This window comes from Monodelphis domestica, chromosome 8, assembly GCF_027887165.1.
Source record: "Monodelphis domestica isolate mMonDom1 chromosome 8, mMonDom1.pri, whole genome shotgun sequence".
Lineage (NCBI taxonomy): Eukaryota > Metazoa > Chordata > Mammalia > Didelphimorphia > Didelphidae > Monodelphis > Monodelphis domestica.
The window spans coordinates 57,138,563-57,159,428 of record NC_077234.1 but is presented as its reverse complement, the minus strand read 5'-3'; the positions used below and the strand labels follow the sequence as shown (position 1 = coordinate 57,159,428).

Here is a 20,866-nt window from a genome sequence, read left to right as displayed (position 1 = left end):
TCCAATATGGAAAAATACAAGTGACAAATGAGAACTGGAGATCCATCAAAGCCATCTGAGGTCCCAGAAACTAAGATCCTGGAGCTAGTGACAGGAGGAACCCAGCCCCCTGAGGACCTAGCCCCACAGAAGATTGACCTGACAGTCATCTTGTCCTACAAGGTATCATATTCTTGCACCTTCATGCCTCTAGTTCAAGATTCATTCCCAGGCTCCTCCTTTCCATGCTAAGAAGACTTCTCCCCCAAAACCGCCAAGAAAGAGCTCTTGTCATATATTAGCAAACAGATTAGCCCTTCACTATTGCAACTTAATAATTTTTATTTTGTTTTTACATAAGTACAATTTTTACAGATGATGATTGTTTAAAAATGAAACTGGTACCATCATTAGTATTGCAAAATGTCATCCAGTTATCTAGTTTTTCTAAATATTAAAAAATACAATACATTCATTTCCCCATAAATTATATTAATATTTTTTCACAATGAACTTTCTTCTTTAGTAAGTTGTTGTATGCAAGGATGTAGAATATAGATTAAGACTGACCAAGTCCTTAGTGATCATGTAGTCTATGACTTTGCCTTTTGGCAGGGTTTGGACTCAATAATAATTTTTGCTCATTTTTCCATCAAAAATTGCAGCCCACTCAGTCATTTTCACAGTTCTACTTTTATGTTCATGGATAACCGGGAATAGTTTGAGGTGTAAAAAGCAGGTCTAGGGGTTATATTTGATGAGGGATCTTCCCAAAACGAATGAACCTGGAGGGTGGGTTGATGGGAACAGGCCCAGGACAAGGCATTTGTTAGCCTGGGCCTATATTCACCAGAGGGTTTTAGTCTTAGATCTGACAATTAAAATTGGCTTTTCAAAAAATAAAAACTGAGCCACAAGGAAAGGAATTTTGTGGAATATAAAAGACTTATTTGCCTTTCTTAGCCCTAAGGTAGTCCTTAGGAGCTGAAGAGGAGGTGAATGGGGACCCATATAAAATCCAAGAAAAAGTAATTTCCACAAAGATACATATATACCTCTGAGATTTATGTTAAGGGACAGCTATTCTAATATTGAGTCTGCTAGATTTTTGAAAGAAGACTAGAAGGATGACAAAGAACAGGTTCATATATTCCAACTGAAATCTATATTATACCACCTTGCATAAATACGAAATTTTCAAATCATTTTCTACTAAAATATTTTGAATCATTGCAAGTCATATTACTTCAAAACAAAAGGTTTTAGAAATATTGATGGTTGTGTAAAAAACTCTATACAGTACTTAAACATTTTAAAACAGTGATAGTGTTCTCTTTCTATGGCTAATCCTGGGTCAACGTGATGCTAGAAAAGGCAGAAAACAGTCCAGGGGCCCCTTTCTGCCTTTCCCGAGTGGGTCACACAGTCATGCCAAGGATGTGAGGCCACACTTGGAAGTTATCTAGTCACACCCTGATCAGGGACATTATTTCAAACTTCTACCGGAATGATCTCTTCCGTCACTCCCTGGAAAAGGTAAAGTTAAAAGATGTGGTTCATTTAGAGTAATTTCTCTCCCCTAAGTCACAGATGAGCTAGAATCAGCACACCAGCTGTGTAATTAAGGAGGAAAGGATCATGGCCTGGAAGGGAGGTTTTCGCCGAGTTTGCCTTTTCTGCTTTCTGTACCTGTGGTGCTTTCCCCGCTTGCAAGAACACTTCCGGCACACTTGCTCCCGCCAGTGGGCTATGCTGTTGTGCCCACCCACTCTCAAAGTGAGGGCAATTCTAGAGACCTCCTTCCTTCCTGCACATCCCCTGGCATGAGACTCTGGAGGCATCCATTCTGGGCTCAAGGTGGTCCTGAAGGCTCATGAATGGATCCTGGGGCTTTGAATTCTTTTTGAGGACATTAAGGAAAATTCCCAAAGGGGCCCAGAATCCATTGTTATTCCTGACTGGTAGGTGGATTTGGACACTGAGTAGACCCAGATCTCCTAGGCTCAGTCTGAGATGATTTAAAAATCACTCTGCCTTAAGGTATCTCCTTTTTCCTTTTCGTGATACCAAGAATACTGAAATTCTTGCTATGCTAGGGGAGAGGGAAATCTTACCACTTGCTACTTTTAATTAAATAAGGTTTCTCCCAGGGCATGTAGGGGAACCTTTTCTTAGAACTCCTTTCTTGAAACACAATTATGTTTGGCATTCCTAGCGCTCCATCATTTAGTATTCTTTTGTACCAAATATAAAACTTGTGGAAAAACTGTTGTCTTTCCTTAGAAATAGCCTGAAAAATGATCTAAATAGGCATATGCAGATATATACTAATGAAGAATTTTGTCATTTAAAAAGATAAACTTGGAATAAACCATTTTCCCTCATAAAAAATGAGATTCTCCGAAAGGACTTTAAGAATATAAAAAGAGGATTCCAGTTGCTTATGTCTATAAAGCAACTTACTATTCTCTCTCTCAATCCAGCATATTTACTGTAACAAACATCACTTGCTCTCCACTAGCAGTTTCATGTACATAAAAGAAAAAAGGAAATATACATGTTAAAAGTCCAACCCAGAGATGAAATTTCCACCAGGAAAATTCTTCGACCAATATTAACTAAGCACCTATAATATGCAAGGCACTATGGGTGATACAGAGGAAAAGGACATAATTCCTGCCCTCGAGGAGCTTACAATATAGGGGGTTGTATGGAGGACAAATAGAGATTTGTCAAAAGTGATCTTTGCCAGAGACAGGAAGGCATCCGTAAATCTTCAGTAAGAGTGCAGATGAGTCAACTTTCAAAAACACTGATTCCTAAGGGTAGCAAAGCGAGGAATCAGATAATATGTTCTGGACCTGCCCTAAACACTGCCAATAGCATATCCCTAATCTGCATCAAAACTATGACTTCTCTACAATCAAGAAAAGGAACAATAGTTGAAAGAACAGATGTTCTCTTTTTCTTTGAGTGACTAGGACCTTCTGTAGGATAATGATCTGAGAGAAAGAGGGCTGGAAAGACGGGCCTCAATTGATTGAAATGATTCAGGATTTTTCTACTATAACCTCTAAGAAGAAATGTGTCAACGTTTCAAATTTCAGCAAAATCTGAACAACTCTCTAGCAAACTGTCACGAAGAACCAAAAGAACAAAAATAAGACTTGTTTCTGGATGTGAATAGAAAAAAAAAAACATAAGCCACTATTATTTGGGCAGATCTCCAGTTTCCATGAAATTAATTTATGCATAATAAATAATGTTTATCTTTTACTTTAAATAGAAGTGCTATGGAAACAAACTCATAACTAGCAAAACAAACACATGAAAACTGCTTTAAATGGGAAAGTCCTAGCAAAAGGGGAAATGAAGGTGGTGGTGATGGGGATGAGGAGCCGATATTAGTCGTAGGCATATCAATTATAATTATTATATTTAGAAAATTAAAATGGCGCTCAAATGATCAGGCATGGAGACAGCCTAGGCTCTACCCCTGAGTTCTTCTCCAAAATTTTCACCTAGCAGAAAATTAAGAAAAAAAAAAATAACCTTTCTCTGTTCTCAGAAAAGGCTGAGATGGGTATTGAGGGCACCCTCGCTCACTGCTGCCATCTTGGTTCTTGCTCTCATCTGGGACAGACAGGTAGGTTACATATCAGAAGGCACACATTCAGGGATGAAACACTATAACAGAAGTTTGAGAAATCTGACCTAACTACCAGAACATGTTGAAGAAAAAAAAGTGTTCCTCAAACAGATGTGGCATCATCTTGAACAAAACTAAGAGCCCTTCTGGCTTTTCCATATTATACACAAACCATTGGGTTGAGAGATGTTTAAACAAAATGTATCAGAACATGAATGTAAGACCAAAAAATACTCAAAGAGATCATGAGCAAGAGGCAGGAAATAGTCATCGTAATCTGAATATTCTCAAAAATATGTTTGTGATCAATTCTGTGATGACAATCAGAAGTTTTGAGAATGAAGTTTCCCTACTTATACCTGCAAATCAGGCAAGTCTAATAAGTAAGCAAGTAATCTGATGGAAATAGAAAGAAATTATTGTTCCTTAGCAAACATCATCATTTTTATGAATCAAAAAAAAATCACTATTTTTTCAAATGTTAGAAATGACCAATTGTGAAAAGTTTGTTGGCAAATCTGTAATGAAACAATGTTCCTACGTCACAGGAAAGCAAAAATTAAGGCTGGTAGAAAAAGAGGACTCACTAATTAATAAAAGAACTTCATCAAAAAAAACCAAATATTGACAAATAGCTCACATCTGGACAGAACGTTGAACAATTGTAGCTTGAAATTGAAGAAATCTTAATGTTGCTTCAGAACTGCTACAATATTTTGGCATGGTCAAATAGTACTTTTATTTAGTACATGGACTGTAAATAAATAAATCTAATGAATTCAAGGCAAAAAAAGGACATAATTTTTGAATGAAACATTAAATGATTCACCAGAAATTGTTGGTAACAAATCACAATGTTCAGTTATGGCACTGATCTACAGTATTAAAAAAAAAGATGAGGACCCAAGACAGAACGACTTTGGAGCGGTCAAAGTACCACTGGAAATGGCAGCCGCGCTCTTCTTGGGAGGACCATGAAAAGTGTGCCGACGAGGTACTGTTGTTCCAGCAAGGTTGAGGTTTGGATAAAAATGACAGTAAAAAGCTGTTCCCCCCCCTCAAAAAAAGCAGTAGTGTTTGGTTGTCTTCTCCCGTCTGGTGTTATAGCTTGTTATACCAGTTCATGGAACGCTTTACGGCCTTGACCCAGTTTTCCATAGTAGGTTCATATTCTTTCCATTTCCTCTGTGGCTCAAAGACGGTTTCGCTTTTCCTCAGCTTATTTAACTCCTCTTTGTCTGTCCAAAACCCTAGAAATGAGAAAAGTCAAGTTTCAGAGGATAGTAAATGCTCCCTGGGGCCCGGGGGAAGGCGAAGCCTGCAGAGGGGAGAAGACACCGGGGTGAGCCACCAGAAGGCCCACCTCCACAGGACAAGGATCTCTGCCTCAGAGCGCTGGGGAGGCCTGAGGCTCAGTGTGGCTGCAAGGCCTCAGGCACCCTGCCTGGGGCTAGAACCTCCGCTGAGGAGGGGCCCAGGAGCAGGAGGCTGGCCTGCCCCGCCCGGCCCCGGCTCTGGGTGCTCCTGTCAAGGAAAGTCCAAGCCCTTCCGGAGAACACACTTACCCACGGCGAGGCCGGCGAGAGAAGCGGCGCCCAAACAGGACATGTCCACTTGCACGGGCCGGTCTATCTTCTCGTTAATCAGGTCAGACGTCATCTGCATGACGAAGCCGTTCTTACAGACGCCGCCGTCGGCCCTGCGGAAGACACACGTCTGTCTGGTAAAATGGGGGCCCCAAAGCCCCGTTTTACGCTCCTCTAAAGCCGGGCCACCCCACCACGGGGTTTCTGCCGCTTGATTTCAGGAAGGTTCCCCAAAGCCACCCTGCTCAGGGACATGAGAGAAAAGGCTCCCATCCCGCCTCGCCTCTGTCAGTAGAGGAGGCAGCTGTGGTCCACGAGACCTCCTCCTCGGAGTCGCTGCCGGGCTTTTCTGTCTGACCAATGACAGCCCTGCACGGTCGGGAGGGGGGGGAAGGGGAAGGAGCGAGGCCCAATCCGCAACTGCCCCTGTGCAGGGGTCGCGCTAGACGGCTGAGGCTCGCACGGAAAGGCTGCTAGTTCTAAACTCAGACCCGCAGTCCCGTCTGTCTCCGCGCTCCCTCTGCAAAGGGCTGCAGGGCCAAAGCGCTTCACCATTTCAGACCCGTCCAAGCCTGGGCTGGCTTCACTCTAGAGTTGGGGGGAGGCCCTCTGAACCCCGGCGGCCCTCCCTCCAGTGCACGCGGAAGACGTGACTAGAACATGATGGCAGCCGCCTTCCCGTCCATCGTCAGGAAGGTCTGCGACGGGACTTGGGATGAACTCCGGCCTGTTTTGGCCTAGGTAAGAGCGGTTCTACCCTTTGGGAAGCAGAGTTTACCTACCGGATTCTGGTAATAGGAATGTCAATCTCCTTCTGCATCATCTCGTATAACTGTTTATTTCTATTGAAAAAGAAGAGAGCTCTTCAGACAGGGCCAGTCCTTTCCAAGCAGTTCCTTTCCAAGCCTGGAGGGGTCTCACAGGTCTAGGGAAGCCCCGGGCAAGAAGGGGGGCCGTCTCAGCCCCCTCGCTGGCAGAATGGCCAGACTTCCAGAGAACAGAAATCAAATGTTCCTGGGGGTAGCCCCGGGGCTGGCTGAGGGGCTCCACATCTGGAGTCTGAGCTTTTCCAACAACAGCCACCGAGGCAGAACCTGGGCCCGGAGGTCACTGGCTTTAGGGAATCTCCCTCTTGGGGCAGCCTCAACAGCACCCCACAGGATTCAGGGCCAGGGAGGGTCACAGGCCTCACTCCACCTCAGCTCTTCCGGACCTCGGGGATGGTTATCTCTCACATCATCCCCCACCATCTCTTGGTCAGTGTCTTGGCCGGTTTTTTTAAAAACCCTGACCTTCTGTCTTGGAGTCAATACTGTGTATTGGTTCCAAGGCACAAGAGCAGTAAGAACTAGGCAATGGGGGTTAAGTGACTTGCCCAGGGTCACACAGCTAGGAAGTGTCTGAGGCCAAATTTGAATTCAAGACAATCCCTCTGGACCTGGCTCTCCATCCATTGGGTCACTTAGCCTCCCTCTTGACTTTGAAAATCAGACCATGGTTTTATATTTATATATTTATATTATGGCAACATATCCACAAGGAAAAAAAATGCTTGAAAGTCTTTTGAAAATTTAAACTCTTAAAAAATTATATTTTAAACACTATTATTCATTAGTTTTTGCAATGAAAACTGCTATAATCCATAAAAAGAAATCCCAGCTTAGAGCCTTCAGTCCTTGATGTAAGTAATGGGATTTAAAAACAACATTTAAAAATGCTCTAGGTTATAATTTCATTCATATTGATGCTATCTGCTAATAACCAGAAATAAGAAAACTATAAGATGAGAGAAAACCTAGCAGAATTCTTCAGCGGAAATGAGTGAATAAATTTACGGAAGAAGTGTGTTTGCTTTTTTGGACATCAGTCTAGGGCAGCGGTTCTCAACCTCTCAATTTGTAGCAATGAGAATACATAATGCACATCAGGTATTTACATTCCGAATCATAACTGTAGCAAAATTACAGTTTTGAAGTAGCCACCAAAATAATTTTTTGGTTTGGGGTCACTGCAACATGAGGAACTGTACTGCAGGGTCACAGCATTAGAAAGGTTGAGAACCACTGGTCTAGGGAGCTCCTGCCCAGGGACTCACTCTGCCTGTGCAGGTTGGCCCCTTCTCTACAACACACAGGCAGGATGCTCAAAAGCAGCCTTTGAACTGGGGCTCTCCAGACCGAGGCCAGGCCCTTTACCTACTACATCATGCTGCCTCTTTCAAGGGACAAGGACTCCGCTAATGTACTGTTTGATTTCCAGTTGAGAATTACAGAGATTCCTCAAAATGGAAAGTTTAAGCTAAAAGAGGGTTTATTTAGTACCTGAAAGCTATTGACTCCAATATGGCTCGTACAAGATGGTATCTGTTGGTGGAAGACTTTAGACCCATAAAAGAGGCACACGCACAAGGGTCATTTAATGGCGCCTACAAAAGAAAAAAGCACACATTTAAATATTTAAACATTTGGGGAATATTCCAGATGGTAAAGAGAAAATGACACATGACAAAGAAACTACTGTAAGAAGAAAAAAAATTACTCTTTAATTGGAATTATGATATGGGACTCTGAAAAGCTGCCTGTTTTGTCCAGTGTCAATAGGTGCTGGAGACCCAGATCCCTAATCATCACACCAAAGCAAATGTCATTTGGTCAGTTATGCCTTCCACCTCATGACGTTCCCCATCTTGGTTTCAATATAACTTAGGCAGGCATAAGAAATTAAATAGGGATTGTGTGGAAGCTGTAAACAACATGCAAAGGCCAGTAGACAACACTGAAAAAGTTTAGAAACTCAGAAATGCAAACTTAACCCAAAATTTACAATAAGGTTCTATAAATACCCCATAAAAGAAAAAGAAAAAATTCAGATGGCTTCTCTGGCATGAAGGGAAGGCCAAAAAATTGGACATGGATCGTGGAAGGGATAACTATACTGTATAACAAGAGATGGAACAAAATCTATCCATTTAAATAAACTCAATGTCTTCAGGAAACAAAAACACCTCAGATAATTTCCTATTAAATTGGTAAAATTGTCTCTTCTTCTTTCAAAAAACTCTTACTTTCTGTTTTAGTCACAATTCAAAGACAGAAGAGCAAGGGCTGGGCAAACAGGGTGAAGTGACTTGCCCCGGGTCACACCTCTAGGAAGTGTCTGAAGCCACATCTGAATCTAAGTCCTCCTGACCCCAGGCCTGGCTCTATCCCCTGTGCCACCTGGCTGCTCCAAATTGCCTCTTCTATTTGCACCCCAAAGTGATGCCTACTTTACTTCTCTACAATAATTTATTTTGCTATTTGAGGAAGAAGATATTAAATATATAAAAACCTCTAAGAAGTAAAATGTTATGTTTCTCTTAAATAGCTAACATGGGTGGAAGCTCGATATTTTTAAGGCACTCAGTAATAATGATTTCTCACGCTGCGTGCAGTCTCTCAAGTTGGCAAATTTTAGTATGGAACAGGGACGAGCCTGGGACTTGAAATCAAAAAGGCTCCAATACGGCCTCGGACACTTTCTGGCTGCGTGAGCACCGGCCTCAGTCACTCCTCAGTTAGGTGAGTGTAATGAATCTGTAGAATCTGACTCTCCGGAGTCTGTAAGGTGCCAGTGAGAGAAGCCACCTGGCAGACTGCAATGCTCTCTAGCTGTGAGCTTTGCTTCGCGTGGCTGCTGGAGTTGGGGATCCAAGCTCTGCAAAGCGGCGGGCAGCCAGGAGAAGCCGGTGCCTGTCCTCGTTAGGCCACTTACAAAGGGCATTCGACCTTTGTCCATGAGTAAATATTTTCTTGGGGGAAGGGGAGCAGCAGACTAAAGTATTGTTGGATTATGTAACTCTCAAGAACCAAGCCAGTAGAGCTGATCTTGTAACAAAATAATCTTTTCGATAACAATTCCTCAAGAAGTTATTGAAGATGTTATTAGTGTCTTCTCCAAGACTGGCTCCTTTCCTAGCCTGGTTTTTGAAAGCTGAACATAATTACAACGTTTAATCCAACAAAACTTTGTTCTGAGCTGATGAACGAGGAACGTGAAAAGAAACACACCATATTCCTTTTTGATCAGCGTTGGTGCTATTTTCCTGCGGTCGTTACATCAATAAGGTGAATAACAAATCACAGGCTTTGCTGTTCACCTAGCAAGAACGATCAAAGAAAACTCAGTAAATTGGAAGAGATTATAACAGAGGCATCTAACACATGGCCCACAGGCCATGCAAACCTGGGCCAGATTAAAATGTAACTAGGAAGTATTTCACAAAACAAAAATGCAATGAAATAGATATAATTGTATTATGTGATTTTCTAAATCGGGACATGTTAGGTACAGTTGAAGCGTTTGATCCCACTGGGTTAGAGAACTGGGAAGACCATTCAGGAACACATTGTGCTTTCCCAAAGCTAAGGAAATGGATGCCTTTGGCAAACCAGTCATAGGTCACAGCTTGAAAAAAAAAAAGTTTCGTTTTGGTCCATCTAAAATTTAGGTTGATTGTACTTTTAATTAAAAGCCAACCAACAAGTTGGTTGAATAACACAATAGCACAGGAGACCAGTAAGACCTTTCTAAGGGGATTTCTGTGTAATCCTGGAGAGTTTCTTGATGACTAAGGTATGGCTTCTCAACTTCAGAATCCATTATTAGCTCAACTGGCTCTATTTCCCCGCAGTGGGCTAAGCATTACCCTCCTTTCTAAATCTGGAGAATCAACAAAGAAGGTGGCAGCTAAGTATGGAAAAGCTGTCACTGGCTAATTTTTTTTTTTTACCTGCAGTCCACTAAAAGACGGGACAAAATAAACTCCTTGAGAATCTTGCAGACTTTCAGCCATTTTTTCAGTCTCATCAGCCTCTGTGAAAAGATCTGCAAAAAGTTTTGGGTTTTGGAGAGGAAGAAAAACAGGCAAAAATAGCATTACATAGAAAAAAATTGTAAAATGATCGGCACTAGAACTACATACACACATGATAACCGTATAAAGTAACCTGACTGCTCAAGACCTGGAGTGGGCATCTCTAGGCATGGCTCTGAATACATTTTGCCTCTAATATTAAGGACTTTGTTCTAGCATTAATGGTTTTTTAATCCAGTTAAATTCAAGGAATATTTATTAAGCACCTACTATGCACAATTCATTTGTCAACCTCAGCCCTCAATGCAGTCTTGCATTCTACTGATGGAAATAAATGGGGTGGCAGAACACACTTTCAAATTTAATTTGCATGATTAGCATTTTCTCCATCACTTTAAGTCTAAATAATCAACAAATCAATAAATCAAGCCCTGATCTGTAGCCCTGACTATTTTCGGGTTGTAACTGCTCATACTTTCTCAAGAGCCCTCGGGTAAATTGGCTCCAAATCTATGCTCAATTGGACTTGTGATGTCATTAATGGTATCCTTCCAACAGTGCAGATCTCAGACCATCCATGATCTTTTTCACGCGTGATATAACTTTTTTTAAAGTAAAGAAGATAAGTAAATAGAGCTAATTTAAGGAGGGAGAGAATAAAAGATGATTCTCTGCTGTTATCTTCTCCCTTCTCCAATCTACCAAACAGCTGCCAAGGGGAATTCCCAAAAGTCCAGGTCCAATTACATCCCTCCCCTGCTCAGAGAACTCCAGTGACATGCTAGGGCCTGTGGAGTCAAATATAAACTTTCTGTTTGGCATTTTACGATTTCTGTAAGTTGGCTGCCTTTCCAGCCTTTTTGTCTGTCATTCTCCCGAATGCATCCACTCCCTCTATGGTTTAGCCAAACTAGTTTTGCTGTCCATCACATAGCACTCTGTCTCTGTTCCACTGTGCTGACTCCCTCCCCCCCCCCCAATGAGAGACGCAGTCCCTTCCAATCAGAGAGGTTCAGTGACTGATTCTAATGACCCTGTTGGCCCTGGATAATAGAAAGGACAAATCTAATACACTAGTGGCACAGAAAGGTGTTTAAGTACAGGTCAGATAGAAAAAGATGAAATACAATTTTTTTAAATGGATAGAATGGGACAGTTAGGTGGCTCACTGGACAAAGAACCAGGTTTGGAGATGGGAGGTCCTGGGTTCAAATCTGGATTTAAGTACTTCTTAGCTGTGGGACCCTGGGCAAACCACTTCATCCCAATTGCCTATCTCTTACTGCTCTTCAGCCTTAGAACCAATACTTAGTATTGTCTCTAAGACACAAGGTCATGTGCATGAAATGCATGAAACAGAAGGAAGTATATATAGTCAGGGCAGCCTAGAAAGTAACAGGTAGGTTTTTGTTATATACTTTTTATTTTAAACAATTTTCCCATGGTTACATGATTCTTGTTGCCTCCCTTCCTTCTTCCTTCCCCCTTCCAGCATTGACAAGCAATTCCACTGGGTTATGTATATTATATCACTCAAATTCCATTTCCATATTATTCTTTTTTGTAATAAGACTAATCTTTTAAAACCAAAACCCCAAATAATAATCACGTTATGTGCTTTTTAAAACATCAAGCAATATGGAATGAAGATAAATTATTTCTTTTGTGTTCTCACATGTATTCTAGGCAGGCATTTTTTGGGTGTTAAGCTCTGGACTAATGAAAGGGAGCAGTGGGGAAAGATGGGAAAATGTGAAAAACATTTTGTTAAATTTTAAAAATTAAAACCAATATATGTAGCTAGTATGAATTTTTTTTATGGCTAATTCCTATACCTGGATTTCATGTGAAGATTTGGGCTTTAAAAAACAGAAAAGAAATACAGGAACATAGACACGTAGCCTTGGACTAGATCCCAGAGAAAGAAAATGTGTATTTCTAGAAGTGAACCAAGTGATCCCAGAGATGTCAGTGGTGGAAGCTATAAGAAACTTATGAGTCAAGATGGAAACTAGAAATGTAAATCAGTAGTAATGGAATATAAATAGGAGAATAATGACAAGATCTAGCAGCTATCACATTAAAGAAGCAGAGGGCTCAGGATACAAAGTTCCCAAAGTCAAAAGAGTTGGGATTATAACCAGAAATAACCTACTCCAAAAGAATGAGCATAATATTTCAAGAGCAAAAAGTGGATATTTAATGAAAGAGAGAACTCTGAAGCATTCTTGAAGAAAAGACCAGAGAAGAATTGAAAATCTGGCTTTCAAATAAAAGACTCAAGAGAAACATAAGAAGGTAAACATAAAAGAGAAATTATAAAGGAATCAATATGATTCTTTACAGGAGAAGATATGTGTATCTTCTAAGAACTTTAGCTCAGTTAGAAAGAAGGTATAGGATTAATAGGTGAGAAATAGGGATGCCCTGGGGGAAGAGGGAAGAAGAATGGGGAAACTTGTCTCAGTAAAAGAGGCTAATAAGGAAAAACCTTTACTGGGCTTTTTCAGGTAAAATGTCAGGGTGGGGTGAGGTGGGATGGGCGTGGGTCAGACAATGCTTGTACCTCAAGGGAAAAAACATATATATGTTCAATTGGTAATAGAAATCTATCTAACCAAATAGGGAAGTAGAAGGGGAATGAGATAAAAGAAAAGTGTGATAAAAGGGAGGATGTGATAAAAGAAGCTGGTGTTTAGAAGCAAAACAGACTTTAAAGGAAGGAACAAGACAGAAATTAGAAGGATAAATAGAAGAAAACAGGATAGAGGGAAATGCACAAGTAGTAATCATACTTGTGAATAGAAATGGGATGAAGTTACCCATAAAACAGAAGCAGATAGCAGCATGGATTAGAAAAACCAGAATACAACAATATGTTGTTTACAAGAAACAAACCTGAAACAGAGAAACATATACAGAGTTAAAATAAGGATTTGAAGCAGAATTTATTATGCTTCTGCTGAAGTGATAAAGGCAGGAGTAGGAGTCATGACCTCAGACAAAGGGAAAGCAAAAATAGACCTAATTAAAAGGGAGAAAAAGGGAAACTACATCTCAGTAAAAGGAAATATACCTTGTGAAGTAATATCAATATTAAGCACATATTCATCAAACGGCATGGCATCCAAATTCTTAAAGGAAAAGTTAAATGAAATACAGGAGGAAGTAAGCAGGAAATCTCTTCTTTCCCCTCTCAGAGGTGGAGAAAAAACTTAACCATAAAATAAATAAGAAGTCAAGGAAATGAAAAGAACCCTAGAAAAGTTTGATATGATTGACTTCTGGAGAAAACTGAATGGAAATAGAAAGGAACATACCTTTTCTCAGCTATTCAGAGCATCTTCATTAAAAACTGGCCATGTATTGGGGCATAAGAACCTCACAGCCAAATACAGAAAAGCAGAAATATTAAATGTACCCTTTTTGGGACTATAATGTAATAAAAACAAAGGGCCATGGAAGCACAGATTAAAAGCTAATTGGAAACTATATAACTTAATCCTAAAGAATGGTTGGATGAGGATAGACTCTAAATGAACACTCTAATGCAAATACTATCAACAAAGCAATGGGTTCAAATCAAGAAAACATCTAATGCCCAGTGGACTTACGCGTCGGCTATGGGGGGTGAGGGGGGGGGAGGAAAAGAAAATGATCTATGTCTTTAACGAATAATGCTTGGAAATGATCAAATAAAATATATTTAAAAAAAAAAGAAAAAAGAAAAAAAAAGAATGGTTGGATCGAAGTGGAATCATAGAAACAATCAAAAATTTCATTAAAGAGAATGACAACAATAAGACAATATTCTAAAATTTGTGTGATGAAGCCAAAGTAGTAGTTGGGGGAAATAAAAGAGAAAACCATTGCACTAATAACTAAAACAAGGAATTGGTTTATGAAAAAATATATGAGTTATTGGCTAATTTGATTTTTTAATAAGGAGAAAATCAAATTATCAAACATGTATCAAACATGAAAAGGGTAAATGTATAAAAAATGAAGATGAAAGCAATTTATAAGGGGCCATTTTACCCAATTATATAACAATAAATCTAACAACCTATAAACTGTCCATGTTAATAGAAGAAGAAATAGAATATTTAAATAACTCAAATCTTAGAAAAAGAAATTGAACAAGCCATCACTGAGCTTCCTAAGAAAAAAATACCCAGGACCTCATGGATTTACAAGTGAATTCTACCAACCATTTAAGGAATAATTAACAATAGATGCAGAAAAAAACCTTTGACAAAATATAACACCCATTCTTATTAAAAAGCATTGGAAAGCACAGTAATCAATGGAACCTTTCTTAAAATAAGTAGTATCTATCTAAAACCAAGAGCAAGCATTATCTATAACAGGGATAATCTTAAAGTCTGAATAAGATCAGAAGGGAAGTAGGGATGCCCATTATCACCACTACATATTATTCATTATATTAGGAATACTAGCTAAAGCAAAAAGCAAGAAAAAGAAATTAAAGGAATAAAAATAGGCAATGAGGAAACAAAACCATCACCCTCTGCAGAGGATATTAAAGTATATTCAGAGAATCAACTGAAAAACCACCTTAAACAATGAACAACTTCGGCAAAGTATATAATAATAAACCCACATAAATCATCTGCATTTTGATATACCACCAACAAAACTCAGTACACCAAGAGACAGAGAATTTCCATTTGAAGTCATTACAGACAATATAAAATACTTGGGAGTCTACCTGCCTAGACAAATCAGAGAATAATACACACACAATAACAAAACACTTTTCACGTGAATATAGATCTAAGCAACTGGAAAAATATTAATTACTTAAAGTGCAAACCAAGCTTCTATAATAAAAGTGATGATTCTACTGTTGATTTACTTATTCAATACCATATCAAACTACCAAGGAATTATTTTACATAACTAGGTGAAATAATTACAAAATTCATCTGGAAGCACAAAAGGTTAAGAATATCAAGTGTAATTACAAAAAAATGTGAAGGTGGTCTAGCTGTATCTGATCTCAAATCATTACAAAGTGGTAATCATCCAAACAACTTGGTACTGGCTAAGAGACAAAGCAGTGGATCATTGGAATAGATTAGGTACATAATACACAACAGTAAATGACCATAGTAACCTAGTGTTTGCTAAGCCCAAAGAACCAAGCTTCTGGGGTAAGAACTCAGTATATGACAAAAATTTCTCAGAAAACTGGAAAACAGTTTGGTAAAAAACTAGGCATAGACCAACATCTTATACTGTATGCCAAGATAATGCCAAAATTGATAACTAATTTAGACATAAAGATGTTATAAGTAAATTAGGGGAAGAGAAAAAATGTACCTGTCAACTCTATGGATAAGAGTTTAAGACCAAAAATAGATGGAGGAGATAATGGGAAGTAAAAGAGATAATTTTGATCACGTGGAATTTTTAAAAGCTTTTCCACAAACAAAACGAATACAATCAAAATTAGAAGAAAAATAGGAAACTAAGAAAAAAATTTTGCAGCATATTTCTCTGATAAAGGTTCCATTTCTCAAATATAAAGGGAAATTTATAAAAATAAGAACCGTTCCCTAATTGATAAAGAGTCAAAGAATATAAAACAGGCAGTTTTCAGAAGAAGAAATCAAAGCTCTCAATAGTCACATGAAAAAAAATTATCTAAGTCAATACTTATTCAAGAAATGCAAATTGCAACAATTCTGAGATTCCACCTTACAGCTATCAGATTGGCTACATGAAGGAAAAGGAAGATGACAAATATGGAGGAAATGTAGAAAAATGGAGACATTAATGCACTGCTGCTCAAGTTGTGAACTGGTCCAACCATTCTGGAGAACAATTTGGAACTATGCCAAAGGGCCATAAAACTGTGTATATTCTTTGACCCAACAATACCACTATTATATTCCAAAGAGATCTGAGAAAAGGGAAAAGGATCTTTCTGTACAAAATATTTATAGCAGAGCTGTCTGTGGTGGCAAAGAATTAGAAATTGAGGGGATGCCCATCAAACAGAGAATGGCTAAATATGTTCTGGCATATAATTGTGATAGAATACTATTGTGCTATAGAAGAAAACATGATTTATCACTTGTTAATATGGGTATATGATTTGGGGTTTGGGTTTTAAAAGCTTACTCCATTGCAAAAATGAATAATAATAGGTTTTGAATGATGATCCCAGTACACCAGGAGGGAGGAGGGGAGGGAGACAACATGAATCATATAACCATGGAAAAAAATAAAATAAGAGTAGAAAATAGAATACAATTGTGCTATAAGAAATGATGAGCAAGATAGTTACAGAAAAACCTGTGAAAACTTAAATGAACTGATATAAAGTGTAGTGAGCAGAACCAGAACACTATGCATAGTTAACAGCGATATTGTAAGGATGATCAACTGTGAAAGATAGTTACCCAGATCAAAACAATGATCCAAGACAATTCCACAGGACTCATGATGAAAAATGCTACCTACCTCCAGAGAAAGAATTGATAAACTCTGAATGCAGATTGAAGCATACTTTTTAAAAATGTCTTTATTGTTTTCTTTAGTTTATGTTTTCTTTTACAACATGACAAATATAGAAATATGCTTTGCATGACCGTGCATGAGTAACTGAAATCAAATTGTTTGCCTTCTCAAGGAATGGGTAGGAATGAGAGGAATAATGAAAATTTTGAACTCAAAATTTTAAAAAGATTGCTAAATGTTTTTTACACATAATTGGGAAATATTTAACAAAATAAATAAAAATAATTTTAAACAGAAAACAAACAGATCTAGATAATGCACCAAACCAATTTCTGATCTAGAAATCCAAAGGGGGAAAAAAAAAACCCACAATGCTTTTACTTATCTTTATTTTCCCCTGGTTTTAACTCTCAAATAGTCATTTTTGTTCTATATCTTGCAATTCCAAATATTTCCACAAAGAGTCCTTATTCAAAGCCTTTGTGCAGAAACACTAGTTAGTACCCTGACTGATTTCTATCAAGGGAGTAAGTGGTATTAGCATTTAAGAGTGTTTAAATTTAGAATATTTTATGATTAGTTTAAAGGTCTACTTACTCAAAGCTTGGGCCCATTTTATGGCAGTACCAGTGTCTGCTGCATTGCCTTCAGCCAAGCATACAACTTCTGGCCCAATCTTCCAACCAATTAATGGATAGAATCCTTATGAATAAAAATAAGTGCAAGTTATACGATATTTAATCCCTAATTCACTGTTTAAGACATTTTTAAAGGGGATAATTTAGTCATCTTAAAATAAGAGACTTGTACTTCTCTGCCAATTTCCAAACAAGTTCTAAGTAAAACCCAAAGCTATCTTGAGACAAGTTTACTAAAGAAATCTATATTCAATTTAATTCTGCCAACACGAAATGCCTGCCATCTGCAAGGTATTTCAGATACATAGAATAAACAAACAAAAGAGCCCAGATCTCAAAGAGGTTCCTGGGGATATGAAATGCAGAGGAAGAAAGAAAGAGGCCGCAGCTAAGTAAGGGATTTGAGGCAGCAAAGGAAAGGATTGGAGTGAGAAGTGTCAAATGGAGCCTCTGAGGCAACTAAAGATTATAGTAGGACAAGGTAAAGAGGCACATTTGGGGCAGCGAAGTAGCAGTGAACAGAGAGCCAGGCCTGAGGATGGGAAGTGCTGGGTTCACATATGGCCTCAGACACATCCTCGCTATGTGGCCTTAGGCAGGTCACTTAGCCTCATTTGCCTAGCCCTTGCCCTTTAGTCTTAGAGTTGTTAGACCAGAAATTAGGCCAGAAAGAAAGGGTTTAAATAAAAAACAAAGTACATTCCAGGCAAGTGAGTTTGTCAGCACTGAGGCAAAAGACAGAATGCCAAGTTTGGGAAACAGTAGCTTAGCAAGTTTGTCTGGAACTAAGATGGTGTGAAGAGGAATGATGTGAATCAATCTGGAACATTAGGTTGGAGTCAGATTGCAAAAGGGTTTTAAATGTTGGGCTGAAGAAAGTGCAACAGGGAGGGACAGAAGATTGTAGCCAAGAAGTGACATAGTTGGATTTGTATCTAGTTGGAAGATATGTGGAAAATGAATTCGAGAAAAAAATAGACTGGAGGCAAGAAAAGGAATTAGGAGACTTATAGTAGAGGGGTGAAAGGTACGTGAATGAGGGTGGCAGCCGCATGAATGGAGAGAAAAGGACAACTAGAAAAAAGATATGGAGGCAGAACTGATGAGCTCTGGCAACAGAAAAGGGTAGGTGGGTTTGGGGACAGCAAAGAATCAAGGAGAGCCTCCAGGGTTACGAACTTGGGCAACTAGACAATGTCCTCAAATAAAAGAGCAACCTTTGGAGAAGGACAAAGTTTGGGAGTGACCAAAAGATAGTAAACCTACTTCTAACTTTGACAGTTTATCAATGATAGCTCCAAAGGCGAACCCCCCTAATGAATCACTCTAAACTTCAATCATCAAGAGAGAACCCTGTTACAGAACAGGAAGTAGGTTTGATTTATCCTGGATACACTGTTCCTATATAGTTGTCTGCATGTTATCTTCCTCCATTAGATTGTGAGCTCCTTGATAGCGCCGTGCCTTCAGGATTATCCAAGTCATGTTCAGAAAGCAGACCAGAATGTCCCACACTTACCAAGTTGATATTGCACATAAATATGCATAAATATATAGAGATATATAGAACACATCACATAAATATTATTTTGTTGCTAAAAAGTAGAGATAACAATACCATACAGTAAAAGAAAATGGGAAAAGGTCAGCTGGGGGGCTCAGTGAATTTGGAGCCAGGCCTAGAGAGGGGAGGTCCTGGGTTCAAATCAGGCCTCAGACACTTCCTAGCTGTGTGACCCTGGGCAAGTTATTTCACTCTCATGGCCTAGTCCTTACTGCTCTTTTGCCTTAAAATCAATACATAGCATTGACTCCAAGACAGAAGGAAAGGATTAAAAAAAAAAAAGTAGGAAATGGACATTTTTTAATGCTGTTCACTAAACTTAAAGAGATAGTTAGTGACCTTGATATGAAAAATCAATGGACAGCAAAAGACTGTCTCCCAGTAAGCATCCTGAAGATCTGCTCAAGTTTGCTTAAGAGATGGGGCTTTATTCACCAAAAACAAACAAGTGAAAGTTTACCTCCAACAGTCTGTTGAGGGTTGGTTCCAGTATTAATATCCAAAAAAGTTCCCGTTCCCATTGTGAATTTCACATCTCCTCTCTGAAAGCAGCACTCTCCAAACATGGCTGACTGTTGGTCAGCTACCTGTATGAATGACCAGAAGAGAACAAGCAGCTGACTCAATCAGTTTCAAAGTTATATATTCTAGATCACCAGATATTTTACTTTTTTAACTACATTAAAAAAAATCTGTTGGAACCAGACTTGTATTCAGTTGTTTCTTCTACACTGTTATCTATGGGCCCTTTCTACTAAAGGGCAAAGGCTTCTCTTAGATTTTAAAAAAATATTTGTACAAAAGTATTCATAGCTGCACTCTTTGTGGTGGCAAAAAATTGGAAAATGAGGGGATACCCTTCAGTTGGGGAATGGCTGAACAAACTGTGGTATCTGTTGGTGATGGAATACTATTGTGCTGTAAGGAATGATGAACTGGAGGGATTCCATGTGAACTGGAATAACTTCCAGGAAGTGATGCAGAGTGAGAGGAGCAGAGCCTGGAGGACATTATATACAGAGACGGATACACTGTGGCACAATTGAACGTAATGGCTTTGCTACTGATAGCAATGACCCATAACAATCTGGAGGGAGTTAGGAGAAGGAAGGCTATCCACGCTGAGAGAAACAACTGCGGGAGGAGAAACGCAGAAGAAAGCCGTGATCTTTCACTGGTTTATACAGGTATAGGATTTGGAGCTGTGATTTTCAAAGATTCCTCTCTTACAAAAATGAATAACATAGAAATAGGAATTGCTTGTCAGCTCTGGGAGAGGGGAGGGAAAGAACATGAATCGTACCCATGGGAAAATGTTTTTAAAAAAACTTTAAAAGTGCATCTCTCAAAATGTGTTACGAATGTCTGACTAGAAACCTAACGTGAGCCTTCATATGTCTTGTGAAATAATCCAACGGACTAGTCCCTGGGCCAAAGCAGCAGAGAAAACCTCCAGGACTGCACAGGCTGTCAATTTCTGTTTGGAAATTTGGCGACTGAGCCTACTTGGCCTGTAATGGGAAAATGCTGCCACCAGGTGGCGCTAAGCACCTTCTCTGTTGAGTTTAAAAAAACCCCAGCTAATTTGTAATCTATACTAGTTATAAACAGGACATGTATTTCTAGGCTTTAAAAAAATCTATTACAAACGAGCTAATCACACATATAGAAAAGGCTTTTAATTTTTAAAAATTTGAGATATTCTTATCAATTTGATTAATCTAACCTCTCTAGACTTAATTTGTACCTTGAATTCTTCCCATATAACCAAACCAAATCAAACAACAAAAATTATGCATTATCCCATTTTTCTTTACCCACAAGGCTCTTTGGGATCAAATGAGATTGATCAGTTTTTGGTAGTTATTATAGTTTCTTCCTGTCACTGTCATAAGTGTTTGGTTAATAAGAGTCAAATAAATGTCTTTATTTGCATTTTGATCTATTTAAAAATTTAATAACAAATTTTCTACATACGTTTTCTGAAATTATATGATCCAAATCATCTCTGAAGGGTTCCAGGTATGAAAAAAATCATGGAAGTATTAAAGATGTGTTCAAAAGCTGACTCTAATGAGCAAAATGCTCATGGATCAGACTTATGGA

At 38.9% G+C, this 20,866-nt stretch overlaps 1 protein-coding gene and 1 long non-coding RNA gene across 2 annotated transcripts in view; one reads left to right on the top strand and one right to left on the bottom strand.

The window, feature by feature from the left end:
- Positions 1-296: 296 nt before the first annotated feature.
- The window catches only part of GK5 (glycerol kinase 5), a 52,030-nt gene continuing 31,460 nt past the window's right edge, over positions 297-20,866 (bottom strand). Inside the window, exons 10-16 of the mRNA XM_056807724.1 lie at positions 19,221-19,347; positions 17,156-17,260; positions 9,986-10,080; positions 7,536-7,639; positions 5,997-6,056; positions 5,194-5,327; positions 297-4,878 (exon numbers count right to left, since the gene is read on the bottom strand). Coding sequence (XP_056663702.1) covers positions 4,730-4,878; positions 5,194-5,327; positions 5,997-6,056; positions 7,536-7,639; positions 9,986-10,080; positions 17,156-17,260; positions 19,221-19,347 — 774 coding nt within the window. The 3' untranslated portion in view covers positions 297-4,729. The remainder of the gene's footprint in view (positions 4,879-5,193; positions 5,328-5,996; positions 6,057-7,535; positions 7,640-9,985; positions 10,081-17,155; positions 17,261-19,220; positions 19,348-20,866) is intronic.
- Positions 5,581-20,866, top strand: part of LOC130455866 (uncharacterized) — a 37,004-nt gene continuing 21,718 nt past the window's right edge. Inside the window, exon 1 of the long non-coding RNA XR_008914066.1 lies at positions 5,581-5,955. This is a non-coding gene — a long non-coding RNA (uncharacterized LOC130455866). The remainder of the gene's footprint in view (positions 5,956-20,866) is intronic.